Source organism: Macrotis lagotis, chromosome 1, assembly GCF_037893015.1.
Source record: "Macrotis lagotis isolate mMagLag1 chromosome 1, bilby.v1.9.chrom.fasta, whole genome shotgun sequence".
Taxonomy (NCBI): Eukaryota; Metazoa; Chordata; class Mammalia; order Peramelemorphia; family Peramelidae; genus Macrotis; species Macrotis lagotis.
In genome coordinates this window covers 756,395,651-756,411,461 of record NC_133658.1, presented here as the reverse complement: position 1 = coordinate 756,411,461, position 15,811 = coordinate 756,395,651, and the positions used below count along the sequence as shown (strand labels likewise).

The 15,811-nt window shown below is 38.2% G+C and overlaps 2 protein-coding genes across 8 annotated transcripts; one reads left to right on the top strand and one right to left on the bottom strand.

Annotated features, from left to right (window-relative positions):
• Window positions 1-81: 81 nt before the first annotated feature.
• HYLS1 (HYLS1 centriolar and ciliogenesis associated) lies at window positions 82-12,693 on the top strand. 3 transcript variants are annotated; one of them, XM_074216392.1, is made up of 3 exons: window positions 82-232; window positions 10,588-10,774; window positions 11,341-12,693. In XM_074216392.1, exons 2-3 carry the CDS (start codon window positions 10,761-10,763, stop codon window positions 12,302-12,304), a joined length of 978 nt encoding a protein of 325 aa, XP_074072493.1. In that variant the 5' UTR covers window positions 82-232; window positions 10,588-10,760; the 3' UTR covers window positions 12,305-12,693. The 3 variants fall into 3 exon arrangements, with proteins under 3 accessions (XP_074072493.1, XP_074072494.1, XP_074072495.1); XM_074216393.1 differs by lacking the exon at window positions 82-232 and adding an exon at window positions 455-774; XM_074216394.1 differs by lacking the exon at window positions 82-232 and having other exon boundaries at window positions 10,246-10,774.
• On the bottom strand, window positions 1,927-14,172 carry PUS3 (pseudouridine synthase 3). Of its 5 annotated transcripts, XM_074216387.1 has the most exons (6): window positions 14,060-14,172; window positions 10,577-10,664; window positions 8,891-9,320; window positions 8,215-8,786; window positions 7,393-7,583; window positions 2,264-7,273 (listed from the first exon to the last, which is right to left on the bottom strand). In XM_074216387.1, exons 2-6 carry the CDS (start codon window positions 10,615-10,617, stop codon window positions 6,981-6,983), a joined length of 1,527 nt encoding a protein of 508 aa, XP_074072488.1. In that variant the 5' UTR covers window positions 10,618-10,664; window positions 14,060-14,172; the 3' UTR covers window positions 2,264-6,980. The 5 variants fall into 5 exon arrangements, with proteins under 5 accessions (XP_074072491.1, XP_074072492.1, XP_074072488.1 ...); XM_074216388.1 differs by lacking the exon at window positions 14,060-14,172 and having other exon boundaries at window positions 10,577-11,325; XM_074216389.1 differs by lacking the exon at window positions 14,060-14,172 and having other exon boundaries at window positions 8,891-9,316; window positions 10,577-11,325.
• Window positions 14,173-15,811: the final 1,639 nt, after the last annotated feature.

Sequence of the window (15,811 nt, the reverse complement as noted above, 5' to 3'; positions counted from 1 at the left end):
TAGAAAGATTCGAAGATGACCCACTCATTCGACCAATGGACAAGGAGAATGGGCGGAGGCTACGAAGGAAATGAGCGAGGGTTCCACATCCGGTTTAAACCCCATTCGGCAGTTAACGGCTACGGAGTGCTCGGACGAAATCTGCGCCTGCGCCGGAGGTGTTGGTCCCACCCTAACGGCGACCGGCTCCAAGAAGGGTGGATGCTGCTTACGGACAAAGCAGCTGGAACCGGTGAGAAATCCTTCTCGAGGAAGGGCTGGGTCGGGCGGAGGTGGGAACCTTTGGGGCTCCCCGCGGCGGCCGGGCTTGAGCAGGAAACTCCCCCAGGAGCTCATGAATAGGGGCGCTCCCCGGGGGGGCGGGGCAGTGTGGCGGCCCGGGGAGCCGGACCCGCAGCTGCCCGTGCCGGGGCACGGGGCGTTCAGGGGAGCGTAGGGGCGGCTCGCTTCACCCTGCCGCTGGGCCCCAGCCGCGGTCCAGTTTGGAGGGAAATGGCTCTTAACGAAGCGCCGCCCGAATTCGAACAGCCTTTGCACTAGTTCCTTTCAGGACTGAGGCCAAGGCAGCAGGTGGAGAGGGAGAGACGTAGCAGCCCCTGGGGTCCTAGAGCTCGGAGACGCGAGGGCAACAGCTCCCAGTCAGCGTGGAGCAGATCCTTGAAACGCGACTGCCTAAAATGCGTGTTAAAAAAAAAACACACGGGAGGAAACAGTTTACTGCCTCCAGTACCTACCTACCTACCTACCTGGAACACTTGTTCCTCACAAGATCGTGTAAGTAGTAGGTGCTTAATAGATGTTGGGTTGAAATGTAGCCACCCTGTCTGCAAGATAGAGCCAGAGTAAGATGGAAAATGGAATGATTGACTCGTAATCTCTTATTTGACTTATTTTCCTCTTCCAAGAAAGGGGGAGACTCTTGGAACGCTTTAACACCAAAGTAGGATTCTTTTATTTAGGAGGATGTCACCAACTCTAACATGAGCTCCCAATGCTCTAGTTATTCAGAGTATTATTGAATGCTTGCTGTGTTCCAGACGCTTTGCTAAGTGCTTTGATACCAAAAAAGGGCAAAAGACAGTTACCTCCTGTCCACGAGTCCTGTCTTAAAAGGGAGAAACATTACATTCTGTGTTTCAGGTCCAAATCCTTGCCCACAACCACTTACATTTTCTTTTACCTTTATGAAGCCACACTAAATAACATTTATGTTCTCTTCCCAAATAGCTAAAGTCCTCTGGCTTTGGCCCATCATTCAATAAACGTTATCACATCATTATTAACATGTTGCCAGGCAGGGATTTTTTTTTTTGCCTGCTCTATAATCATCGTTTTTTAATTCCTTAGTAGTAAAAAAAAAATTGATCTTAAGATGCTAAAACAACATTCTGGAAGGCTCATGCTAAAATCTAGTACCTGTGTGACCCTGGGGAAGTCACTTGATGTCTCTAAGACTCAACTTCCTCATTTATTAATATTTACCTGTGTATGCCTCAAATGAGCTAATGTATTTAAATTTCTTTGCAAGCATTAAACCAAAGTGCTAGCTATTACTCTTTAGAATTGGAAAAGAACAAGCCTTTTTTTGTACCTTGGCTCAACAATTGCCTGGCACATAGTAGGAGTTTAAGAAATGCTAGTTAACAAGCATGGTATGGAAAAAAATCTTGAGCATGGAATCAAAGACCAAGGTTCATGATAATCATATATACATACATACATACACACACACACACACACACACACACACCATGAGGGGAGTGATTACTTCTCTGAATCTCTATTTCATTTTTAAATTAGAGATTAGGATTAATTTCCTAAAAAATTGTAATAAGGGTTTTATTTCTGCTATTGTTGGAGGGCAGAGCAGATTAGGGTGAGAGGAAGGGGGTGGCACCAGACCTGGAATGTTGGTATAGAGAACCCAGTTTTGCTAGCAATTCTTAAACAAAAAAGGAGTTCTTTCCCAAATAATTTGTTTTATAATAGAATAAAAAACAATTTATCAAACTCTGGGTTTTTGAGGACCATTATTTCTGATACTCCCTTGTCTATATATATCTAATGGCTTTGAGGACTGATACTTTATATTTGGGGTTTATAAATGCTATGAGAAAAATTAATATATGTAAAAATACTTTGAAAACATCACTTATTTAAATGTTAATTTTTGTTAAGCTTTTAGCATCTTAGGTTTAAAACTAAGAAAAACCTAGCTCTTTACAGTTGAGAAACATGAAGTCCCTGCAGTTAAATGACTTGCCCAACATCTCATAGATAAGCAATAGTCAATAAACATTTATTAAGCACCTGGTATGTTCCACATATTTTGCTAATGCAAGCATTGAGCATCAAATATGAAAAAAAAAGTGTCCCTACCCTCAGACAGCTTATGATCTAATGATGGAAGACAATACACTAAGAAAAGTTGAAAATGGGTGGAGAGGGACAAGATAGGAGTTCCAAATACATGTACGTTTCTCTTGTAATCCAATTGTAACACGTCTAATAGACTTGGTTAACAGAAGTAATAGAACTTGCCTTCTGAGTTATTTTAATTTCTTTAGAGATTTAGAGTCATAAAAGTAACTGATATTATCAGTATTAAAAATAAGGGCCTGGGGGCAGCTAGGTGGCACAGTGGATAGAGAACCAGTCGGGAAGACCTGAGTTCAAATCTGAACTCAAGACATTTAATAATTACCTAGCTGTGTAACACTTAAACTCATTGCCTTGCAAAAATCAATATACATATATATATACACACACACATATATACGTATGTACGTATGTATGTATATAGGACCTAATCAAGGAAAAGTTTAGGGTCATTAAAAGAAGTTGCAGTTTCCCCCAAAAAATCTGAGTCATCCTATTGACAAAAAGATGTGGAGAATACAAGATCCCACTGTGCTGGTTGTTTCTTAATTTGATTTTTTAAAACTTTGGTTAACTGGAAAAGCTCCTTGCTAACAGAATGTCTCTTGAATCAAAATGATAAAAGATTCCCTAAAAGATAGAACAGAGAATGTACCTTATGACCTTTTGAATTACTATCTAGTCAAGTATAAAACAGCCAACTGTGATCAATGTCTTGGAGAAGATACAGGGCAAGATTCAGATTTGTGGGGGATTTACTAAAGGATTGTGTGCTACAAGTGCTAGGTGTGCCCTTAATTGATTGGAATGCTAGTGGAATTGAGAGGTTTAGAACAGTTGTTTAATTGTGGGATTGGGTAAACTACTCTGACTCCATCTTGTGACTCAATTCTGGAGCTAGCTCCTTTATTGTTTAGTTATGGGTCCGGTCTAACCCATATCTTCAATTGTGGGAACTGGGGAAAAAAATATCTTATACTTTTTAACCCAGCCTTTCCTAAAATGGGAAATTGGATTACTTCTAACTGTTCTGTAGACACTCTTAACTAGCGGCCTGGATTATGCTGTCTAGAGACCTGGTTAGATCCAAAGGTTGGCCTAAGGAGTTTTCTCAAAGTTGTAAATAAACAATCCATATGTCTGATCTGAAAATTCAGTCAATTTCCATTTTCATTTGATCATTCAGACTTGGGTGAAATAGGACACCTCTTTTTCTTAAATCAAGGAATTGCACTGTTCAGTTTCCTTATTCCAAGTTAGAAAGCCCCTAACAATCTTTACTCCAATAAGAAATTAGATTACTTAATAACTGTTATTTTAATTAGTTGATTTTATTTGATTGTTTTTAATATATGAAAGTCTGTCTCCCCCTGTATTCAGGGTCCAGGCTTAAATTGAGATCATCTGGTCCTGGTCTGTTGGGCAATTGTCATTCACTATTTAATAAATTAATAAGCTTGGAAGAGCAAACCTTTGTTTTCCTTAGTCATTTCATCTTTCACTCACCACAATGCCCTTAAATGGAACCTAATAAACATTTGCAATTGCCTGTGTGTTCATGAATCTGCTAACCTTCCAATAGTGAGAGTGTGCCAATTCCTAACAAAAAAATACTGTGCCATAAGAAAAAAAGTTAGAGAATCATTGTCATAGAGCAGGAATTCATAACTTGGGTAGGGTCTAAAGGATTTGGTGGGGGAAATTTCATAGTTATTTAATTAATTCAATTAATTGTTATTTAATATTCTTAACTGAAATTTATTTTTTCCTTCAATTAGAATAAAATAATATGCTTTTATTTTTAGCAGTTAACTACTTTAAAACATTATTCTGAGAAGGGTTCCACAGGCTTTTAACTAGTAAATAATCCAACACACAGAAAGTTAATTGTGGAGAGTGAGTTTCTCCAGAAATTTCCTCTTTGGTGATGACACGGTACCTATTCCGTTTTCTCTTGTTAAGACTGTAAGCTATTTGACGGTAGGGACTGTTTAATTCTATCTCCAATTCTTTGCATGGTGCCTAGAATATTCTAGACACTTACTAAATGTCTATTGATTCAAATCAAATGTGGACCCCTGGATGAAATCCAAGGCCAAGTAATCAATCCATCCACAAGCATTTATAAGTGTTCACTCTGTACTTTCTTGGGGATAACAAATAAAAAGAATCAGAAAATCCCTACTCTCAAAACAAACATGAATTATAAAAAAAATTCATGATTAAGTATTTACATAATAAAAAGAAATACAATAGGTATAAGAGAGCACTAACAGTTGAGAAGATTAGGAAAGGTTTCATTGAGATGTTGCTCAAATTGTATCTGGAAAAGACACAGTGAGAAAGGAATTCATTGCAGGTGATGAGGATGGCCAATGCAAGGCATAGAAATGGGAGATTTAGTGACATGAGGAAGTTAGAAGGCCAGTTTGGCTGGATTGCAGAGCACAGGACGCCCCTAATGTACAATGAGGTGAGTAGTTTTGGGTGCTATACTGTGTAAAAACTAAATTGAGAAATTAGCTGGTGTTAGCAATAAGGAATCATTGGAGTTTATTAAATAGGGAAGTGACAAATCTATTCTAAAGAAAATGACTGGCATCTATGTGGATAGACTGGAGTGGGGAAAAGACTTGAGGCTAGGAGAACAATGGGACTTTAGCATGGAGCAACCTAGGCAATTGATGAGAACCTGAACTAAGAAGTGAATGGAAAGGATTACAGGTTCAAAGTGTGTTATGGGAGTAGAAATAGCATGTGATTAGCAACTACTTGGATAGTGAGGGGCAAAAAAAGGAATTGAGAACAGACCCAAAGACTGGCAGACTGGCAAGACTGGTGGTCATTTAAACAGAAATCAGGACTGTTAGAAAAAATATCAATTTGGCCAGAAAGACAAGTTCTGTTATGGAAGTGTTGAGTTGGAGATGACTGAAAGTTCTGTTGTCCAAAAGGCACTTAATGAAGCTCCAGAGACTGGAATTTAATATAAGATTCCAAGGATAAGAGGATACTTAGGCATATATGTTTAAAAAATAGCAAATAAAGAACCTGTGATTACTGTTTAAGGGTTGATAGCATTATGGCATTCAGTGAATCAGTTAATGTAGTTACAATGTCATAATTGGAAAGAAATTCAGAGAGGGATAATGACTTGTGAAAATACTGAGTGGAGGCATTAGAGGTCACAATGAGCAAAGAATGGGAGGGCTAAAACATAGAGAGGGTCAAAGGAATTTAAGTTAGATTTTGATTAAGGAAGCTTAACAACACTTTATAGTAAGTCATAGTAGGTTATAGTAAGCACTTTGAGAGAGCATCAGTATGCACAGTGAATGACCTTAGTATAATGGCATCCAAGTCCTGAATTTGAGAAAAGAAGGGATGTAACCTGGTGGCCCAGACACACTAACACTATGATTTGAATGGAATGGAAAATGCTGATGCAATGAGTTTAACCTCTAAAAAGAGTTTCACCTAACCATTCATTCAGTAAAGTGCACAAAAAAGTCAAGATATGCACTTATATAGATAACATACAAAGGACATCATACATAGATGTGTTTTGTGTCTTGAAAAAGATGTAAATAGACACTAAGTTAAGCCTAGAATTGAATAAAAAGAACAATCTAGACTGTTTTGCACATCTATCTATTCCCCATGAAATTCACCACCTCCAAGCTTCTTCTCATCTAAAGTCATAATCTTGCTTCTTCTCCGCCCCCCCCATTATATCCAGTCACTTATCAGATACTTCACATCCAACCCCTCTTCTCCACTAAAAAGCTCCCAACCTAACTGAAACCCTTATCACTTCTTCCTAAATTAAGCTTCCAAGTCAGGCTTCTCCCCAAACCATTTTCCACATAGTTGTAATGATTACAGCTTCAGAATTAACATGTCATTATGCTGCTTTAAAATCTTTAGTGGGGGCAGCTAGGTGGCAGAGTGGATAGAGAACCGGCCCTGGAGTCAGGAGTACCCGAGTTCAAATCCAGCCTCAGACACTTAACAATAATTACCTAGTTATGTGACCTTGGGCAAGTCACCCAAATGCCTTGCCCAAAACTTAAGTGGATTCGTCACTGCCTAATCCCCCTTACCAGATAGACTCTTTAATCTGGCATTTAAGAATCTGTATAATCTGGTATCCCCCCCAATCTTTTTAGTTTTATTTCATTCTTTATGCTCTCTTCATTCCACTGGAGAAAACTCTTATTAAGTTTAAGCTAATTAATGGAAAACACAGACAGTAGGATTGACTTTTTAAAGAGTAATCCCCCACTTTAAATCGTTTAATGAATTTGAAAACCAAGGCACAAGTCTAGCTGCGGGAAATATTTTCATTCATATTGCTGCCTCATTTCTATTGGTCCAAGTTGTGCTTTCTTCAACCACTAAATTCATACTTGGAACATTGGCGAGTTCAGTTTAAAACCAAAGTTTGGGTTTTGTTTTTTAACCTGAAACTTATGCAAAAACCAACTCTTCCTTAAGGAAGTTTATGTTCTGTAGCTCTTAACAAAAATTCATTTTGGTCTTTCTCTAAACTGATTTGTCCCTCCATGTTTCATTGCCTTTCCTAAGATCAAGTGGTATTTTTAATTCCTATTAACACAGATCTTCTTTGTTAGCTTTTCTGAGGTGTTGCTTTCTTCTACAGCATCACCATGGTCCCTTTTGGTTTTTCTTTCCACCTCTTGGCACACTTGTGGCTGTTTAATTCGTCCCCTTCTAACAAAGTGCTGGATCCGGGACTCTAAGCCTTCACATCTAGGACGATCCAATAATGGCTTATAGGTTCGTGTTTTCACTCCTTCAACAAAGGCACTAATCTGGTTCTGGATAGGAGGTTTGATATCTCTCCACTGGACCACTTCATTTCTCCTTGATCCTGCAGTATACAATTAGCAATTAATTACATAAATTTAACACAATGAACCCCCCCCCCAGTCTTTCTAATAATCTACTTCCCCCTGATTGAGTCATGGTTCCATTTCTTTCCTCACCTACCTGACCCAAGGGATATGGCAGCAGAATCCAGTCCCTGTAGCATGCTGTATAACATGTGAGTTTTAACTGCATAACTAGCCCACAGTTGCTGCAAGTGTGTAACATTGAACTCCTGAACCTCCTGGTCATAGATCCATTTGATGTTCTCAAATTTACAATCATGCAGAACTAATGGAAATTCCACTGCCATGCTGCAAAGAGACAAGATTTATTTCTTCAGTTTCTTATAAAGGTTAATAGTTTTTATTAAGTGCCCTACAATGTAAAGTATTTCTTGGTTGTTATAAAAAGACACTAATGAAATTTGTTCCTCCTCCTTGAAGTGTTTTATAATTAAAATAGAAATAGAACCTTTTTTGGATGTTTGGATTTGACTTAGAAGTAAAAAAAATCCAGTATTAACCCACGTTATGTAAAAATGAATTAATACAAAAAGCTAACTTTTTAAAAACTGGTTTAAAATATACACATTCACAATCATACTCTAGACAGTTGTTAATTGAAACCCAGCTTTTTAAAGCTTGACCAGAAGGTGGAGTCCTACATGTATGTAGTAAAGCCCAATATTTTGCTTTCAAAAATAGGAATCTTTTATTTTACTATAACAAGTATTAGCATAATAATGGAATAAGTAAAAACTCATTAAATAAAAACAAAGTAAAATAAATTAATGCTTTAGAAGTTAAAAAAATATTCTATTTGTATGTAAGGTTCTTGAATATTAGGGGTAATATTAAATTTAAGTAGCTAATGAAAATAAAAGAATGGAAACTACCCCAAGTAAAAAGAATTTCATGTGAAATCAATGGAATTTTCTATTACCTGTACTGTGGTTTTTGGGGATTTTTCTCTATATTCAACAGTTCGTCAATGATCTCTGGTTTCTCCATTCTTTGGCCAATCAGGAGGAGAATGGCCATCATGCAGCGCACTTGATGGTAAAGAAATGCCTGCCCAATCACTTCAAACTGACACAACTGGAATGGTTCCTGCGGTTGAAGTTTCTCCCCTGAACCCCATAAGGTCACTAGCTGTACCTTAGCAGACAGGATAGTCCTCTGGAAATTTATCACACCATTGGCCACATCCATTTTACATAAGTTCCGGAAATCATGAGTACCAACATATTTTTGGGCTGCATCATTCATGGCTTCAATGTCTAGATCAGCACAAGGGAAAAAGTAGCGATAAGTCCTTTCAAGACAACTGAACCGGGCACTAAAACTGGATTCTACAGGGGCCCAAGCCAGCACCCGGATGTCTGGAGGGAGCACCCGATTGAGAATATGGGTATAGCGAATCTCTCCAACAGAATCACTGATACTGTCTTTCAAACTTTGATCTTCTGGCTTCTTGCTCCCTAGAAGTTGGGAGCGAAGGTTAAGAGAAATCACCTATGAAATTAGGAAAAGATTATATTACATTTGCAATAAATCTAACTCCACAACATGCACACCCAGCATCTTAAAAGGATTAGGGGGGAAGAAAACCTACTGACCTGTCCAAAGGCACTAACTCCTTTGTCTGTTCGCCCACATCGGTGGTAGTTAGATGTCTGTCTACTTTCTACTAGCCGAGTCTTGGTTAGTGCCTCAAACAGTTTCTCTTCAATGGTATTATTTGTGTTTTCTTGACTGGCAAAACCCTGGTATCCCCAGCCCAAATAAGCTATCCTTAGAGCAACATGTCTTTGGCCATATGCACTGAAGTTAAAATTACGCTGCTGCCGTTTCTTTGGTTTCCCAGCTTCAGTGGAACTTTCTCCTTTGATGCTTGGACTCTTCTTGTCAGCCTGTTTTTGTTGTAACCTTTGTACCTCTCTCTCCAGTTCTTGTATTCTCTTCAGAAGTGTCTCAGTCTGATTTGTCTCTATGTTTCCTTCCATCGTGTATCTCCGAAATGTAAAAAAATAAATATTTTCTCTCTGCCTTAAATAAGAATTTAGAAATGAAGCACTTCATGATGATTAATCTGGTGATTATGTCGTTTTACTACTACAGTTAAGACTTTCAACTACATCTTCAATATTTTGAAGAACTCTGGCCTAAATCCAAGAAGTTAACATATAGGAAGTAATTAGCCATCTTGTTGACTATTTCAAACAATTCTACTTCATCCTAAACTCTTACCTTCTAGTCCTTTTAGTTAAGGGAAGGAAAAGAAGAAACACAAACTGGGGAAAAGTTATTACCAACTATGTTTAGAAAAATAATTGCTTTCAATTCTATCCACCTGTTTTATTTATCTGGATTTTTTTAAGGATCATTGAAAAACAGACTTTACTGATTTTACCCAATTCTACTTATTTGCCAAAAATGTGTGTTTTAGTCATTAAATCTTCTAAGAACCTATTTATAAAATTTTGTATTAATCTGACTGAAGTTTTATCACATCAGTATTTCAAAGTTTTATCCATTTTATTGTTTTTTTATAAAACCAACTCAGTTTTATTAACTCGGTAGTTTTCTTTGAATTTTATTAATTTCTCCTTTGATTTTCAGAATTTCTAATTTGGTATGTAATTGGAGATTTTTTATTTTTTCTAGTTTTTTTAGTTGCATGCCCAATTCATTGATCTCCTCTTTCTCCTATTTTATTCATATAAGCATTGAGAGGTATAAAATTTCCCCATAAGAACTGCTTTTAGCTGCATTCCACAAAAATAGGTATGATATCTCATCATTGTCACCATCTTGGATGAAATTGATTATTTCTATGATATTTTGTTTGAATCACCAATTCTTTAAAATTATGTTATTTCATTTCCAAATAATTTTTAATTTATCTTTCTGTGGGCTTTTATTACATATATATATTAAATGTATTTTTATTGCATCATGATCTTAAAAGGATGCATTTATTATTTCTACCTTTCTGCCTTCGATTGTAAGGGTTTTGTGCCCTAATACACAGTCAATTTTTGTGTAGGTGCCATGCACTGTAAAGAAAAAGGCATATTCCTTTCCATCCTCATTCCAGAGGTCTATCAAATTTTTCCAAAATTCTAATCACTTTCTTAACTTCTTGTTTATTTTATGGTTAGATTTATCTAATTCTGAGAGTCCCCCTCTAAAATAGTTATGTTGTCTATGTCTCCCTGTAATTCATTCAGCTTTAGAATTTGGATACTTTATACCACTTGTTGCTTATATGTTTAATATGATTAATATTTCCTATGACTTACCAATATTTCAGATGAAGATTTTTGAGTGCCTTGATCCACATCTTCTCTCAAGTATCCAGCTCCATCTTCAAGGTGATAAAATAGAAGACTAAACCGAGTGAAAAGACCTTATCAATGATTATATTCCATATTGGAAGCAAAGCTCAGAAACAATTAAGAATTCTCACCACCTTATATAATTTCAATGGCAGAAAAAAGGTAATTTAAGTTTTGTAAAATAGTGCCTCCCTAGTATTAATACTAACTTTGGTAACAGCCTCTACGTTACTTATTCTATCCTTTACTTTTGAGTTTCTCCCTCAAATAACAGATTCAGATGAAAGTAATACTGTAGGGCTGCCTAAGTAGGGGAAGACACTGAATTTCTTATCATTAATAATACCTAGAGTGATGGCACCAGGTTAAAAATATGAGACTTTAGAACTTCCTCTGTGGTGGTATAAAATAAAATGAGCATATTGGTTAAGACAAGTGACCATTGTACATCAATGATGTAGTGATGATCAGGTGAAAGACTTGCCTATTTTGATCAATATAATGATACAAGACAGTTACAGAGGACTCATTTTAAAAGTATTTCAGATATTCACATCTACTGCAAATGTTAACTGCTGACTAATCAGGAATGCAAAAAAATTTAAGTTGCTTCCTTAACCACTTAATAATATTAGGAATGACTATAAATGTTCTGTCAGAAATAGAAAATTGTCAAATTTATGAATGTATATAACATTAGATCGGGTCTTTATTGTTTTCTTTTATAGAAATGCCTACAAGATAGAAGAAGCAATGAAGAAACTCATGGGCCCTGATAAGCAGAAATGGGCCTCTATGGATCCAGAAGAACGTATGGCAGCCGCTGCTATAGCCTTTACCCAGATCTGTGCAGGGCAGGGTGAGGGGGATGCCGCAAGAGAAGCCAGGGAAAACCAGTATGATCCGTATAGTAAAGCTTCAGTGACCCTGGGAAAGGCACCCTCTCTACCTATGCATCTGCGGTGTGCACAAGATCTTACAGTTTCAGAGACTGGCGCAGACACCTCCCAAATAGCCCGGAAGCCAGTAATGAAAAGGAAAGTGCTTCGTAGGAAGCCAGATGGGGAAGTACTAATTACAGATGAGTCTGTTGTAAGTGATTCAGGATCTAGTACAGAAAATGACATGGAGCTCTGGGACTTGAGGCGAAGACTAATGAATTTGCAAGCCTGCCAGGAAGACAGTGAGGCTGAGGCTGAAGCTGAAGGTATGGAAAGTTCAGTAAAGTTGTACACACAACATTCGTACCATGACATTTCTCAGGAAGAAGAAGAAGAAATCATCTGCTACCTACAAAGAGAAGCAATTGAACCTCCAGTTTTTGAACAAGATCTGATTGTTTCTAACCAACCTAAATCATTCATTCTCCCAAAGATGGATCAGCTAAGCAGAAACCGGGGAAAGATTGATCGAGTAGCCCGGTACTTTGAGTACAAAAGAGACTGGGATTCAATGAAGTTCCCAGGAGAGGATCAAAGGAAAGACCTTCGTTGGGGTGTTAGAGAGCAGATGATCTGTCGGTCAGAGCCCCAACCCAAGCCTCAGCACATTTATGTCCCCAATAACTACTTAGTGCCAACCATGAAGAAAAGATCTGCCTTACGGTGGAGTGTGCGCTGTGACCTAGCAAATGGTATCATGCCCAGGAAGCTCCCTTCCCCTGTTTCTCCTTCTCAGTCCTTTACTAGCTAGTTTCCTACTTAAGATAACCTATGACTACCTAGTTTGTTGAACACTTTTTCATAAGGAGATACCAATGACTTTAAAAAACACAAGGAACACTTTAAGGAAGACTTCATCCATTATTGGCTTTTTTTCTTTCTATTCTAAACAGGGCCAGGTGCCAATTAAATTCCAAATTACCATTCACAAAACCCAGCACTCTTTAAGACAAAATCATGCCAGAGAAAACCAAACTTGTAGTCTTTTTGTTAACATTTGATGATAAGCACTACTTGTATTTTATGCCTTTTTCCCATTTGGCCAGACTGATGTTATTACTCAATTGATGCTGTGTGTGATTTTTATAGCCACTGAGAGTTAAAACCTGTCTCAATAAAGAATATTTTAGAAATGTGTAAGCTTGCCCATATCTCTACCAGATATTTCCTAATATAGAAAGATTATAATGAACTACAACTCCAATTCCTAGCATTCTGTCCCTGCCTGCATTCCCCACCAACTAGCTCCCCCTTCCTCCTTATTCTATAAGAACTGAGGAGATGAAGGTAGGGGAATAAGAACACAAGGCCAGCCCTCCCCATAACAGCTCCTGAATAAAGGATATAAGAGTAAATCAAAGGTCAAAACTATTGCTAAAGAAAAGACATTCAGATATATCTTGTTACTGAGAAGTTCCCAGAAGCAGCATCTATGATGTATAGTTGCACTGCATTCCAATCAAGAACTGTGATCAAGAATTCCTTGCACAGAGTAGGCACTTAATAAATGTTTAATTTGTTAAACTGAAGAATGTAATTTATAAACTCGGTCACTTCAGAGTTAAATTCATGTAACACTTGATTCTTGTGGCCAACAACAGCACGTTAAAGAACAAATTGTACAACAGTAAAACTCCTGAATACAGTTGTGTAACTTCTACTAAAAATAAAAACTGGATTTAGGATAAAGATTTAAATTCAGTTCACTTCTGTGGCTGGGGTAGAAGCAACTAATCCTTGCCATTTAGCTACTTAAATCATAACTTCTTGATTTCTTGGGGAGGGGGGGTAGAGATAGGGAAAGGGGGGGGGGGTGAGAACCCTCATCTTAAGTACCTGAAATCAGAGGAGCTTTAAATGGTATACTAAACCTTTTTGGTCTATCAATGATAGTTTGCTTTCTTGAGTTAAAAGATTACAGTCTAGACTTAGGCTGTTCATTCAATCTTTTCCCTCATGTCTGTCCTTGATGATATTGTGGCCACTTGTTTTAATATGGTTTGTAATCTTATTACAAAGGAGCTGTTCAAAAGATGAGTTTTCAAATAAAAACCTAAAATAATCCAAAGTTTGTATTTGAATCAATTCCATCTAGAAACAATGCCAGCTAAATTTTAAAATTAGAAACATTATCCCCACAGGAATATACCCCTCGTCCCTTCTTAAGATCACAAGCCAAGTTTAAAGCTCTATTTCAAAATCTATTCAGATACCGGGCTTTGGTTTGGTGAGGTGGGGAACACTGGCATTCCTCACTGTGCTGCTTCCCGAGGTTCTGATGACTTGACTGGAAAGAGGATGCATTTGCAAGGACAAACCTCATCCCAAACAATGGCGAGGGAAGCCACGGCTCGCGTGCTCCTCTCAAGCTCAACCTTCGGGGTGGAGGAACTCCGCGGGCAAGGCTCGCCCCCAAGGCCCCAAGGCAGGGGCCTGGCGGGGCCGCCCGGCTACCTCTGGCGGGGAGGACGGGGCTGAGATGAGGGGGGGATCGTGCGGGTCTTACCCTCAGGACACTCTACCCCAAGGAGCAGGGATTCGGTGATGAAAGAAGGGACCGCATGCCCGAGAGCCGGCCGTGACACACCGACCCTGCGGCAGCAAAGCCTCCAGGAAGCAGCAGGCTCTACCGGAAGTGACTGCCGGGCTTCAGCCACGTGGTGTGCTCAAGTCATGACGGGAAATGGAGTTCCAAGCGCCACAGCGGTGAGGCTCAAAGGAAGAGCCCTGCTTCCTGATTTTCCGGTCTAGGATGCACCTCTCCCTAGTGCCACCTAACTCTAGAGCAGAATAAAAGGGAGCAAGAATTCTTCCGGTTTTTTTTTTTTAAAAACGATAGCTTTTCAAAATTCCTGCTTAAATTGTAAGACAGAACTAAAAACAAAAACCATGGACTCTTTATACAAAATGAGTAGGTGGAAAGCTATCTTTTCAAGATAAGGGCAATTAACTTTATTAAAGTTAAAAATAGGCAAGAAACTGAGGAAGGCATGGCTAATCAATAGGGTGACTTCAGCACCATGGAGAGATCACGTCTAAGTTCTAGGGAAAGACCTGCGCACAAGATTTTAAGATCCCAGGTAAAAGAGCACAATGGTTTACAAAACACTTTAAATGTGAGCCTCCAAGACTACTACTGTCGTTCCGTGTGTTGGCCTTTGCCTTTTGTTTAAAAAATACATTTCATCAAAGTAATTTCTAAAAGCAAAACATACTTCTAAAAGAAACTGGCAATGGGATTATTAAAATTCAAATTCAACCTTCCTCTGGAAAAGAGTCTGGCAGAAACTAAGCATAGACCAACATCTCATACCATCAAGGAAGATATGCTCAAATAGGTGTCTAAATAGACAAAGAATGATAAGCAAAAAAGGGGAGCAGAGAAGAAATTATCTGTCATATCTATTGATAGAAGAAAAATATATGACTAAACAAGACACTGGTTTATGGGAGGCAAAATGTATATTTCTAAATAGATAAAAAAAACACACAAAACTAATACAACTAAAATTAGAAAAGCGGGAAACTAGGGGGGGAGGTGTAGAAAGTTTCTCATTTCTTAAAATAATCAGTCATTCTCCCACTAATAAATGATCAAAGGACATGAATAGGTAGTTTTCAGAGGAAAAAATTTCAAAACTATTAATAGTTTTTTGAAAAAAATTCTGAGATACCACCTTACAAGTTAGCTAAGAACTAGGAAAAACACAAATGTTAAAGGAATTGGAAAAACAGGTATAACTATTCCCAAAAGGCTAGTAAATTCTGCATTTCTTGATCCAGCAATACTGATACTAGGGCTAAACCTCAGAAATCAAAGAAAGAGAAATAAACCGATTGGAAACGTAGGGAATATTCATCTATTGTGAAATGGCTGAACAAGTTATTGTGAAGGAATGTGATTTCTATGAGAAATGATGAAAAGGGGTGGCTAGGTGGCACAGTGGATAGAGCACCGGCCTTGGAGTCAGGAGGACCTGAGTTCAAATCCGACCTCGGACACTTAATAATTACCTAGCCGTGTGGCCTTGGGCAAGCCACTTAACCCCATTGCCTTACAAAAGCTAAGGGGAAAAAATGATGAAAAGATTTAAAAAAAAAACCTAAGACTTGTAAGAACTGATGCAAAGTAAAGTGAACAGAACCTGAACCACGCATATAGCAATAGCAATGTTGTAAAGATAATCAGCTTTGAAAGTCTTTGTAACCCTGATCAACACTGAGCCATCACAGATCCAAGACTTGTGATGATACATGC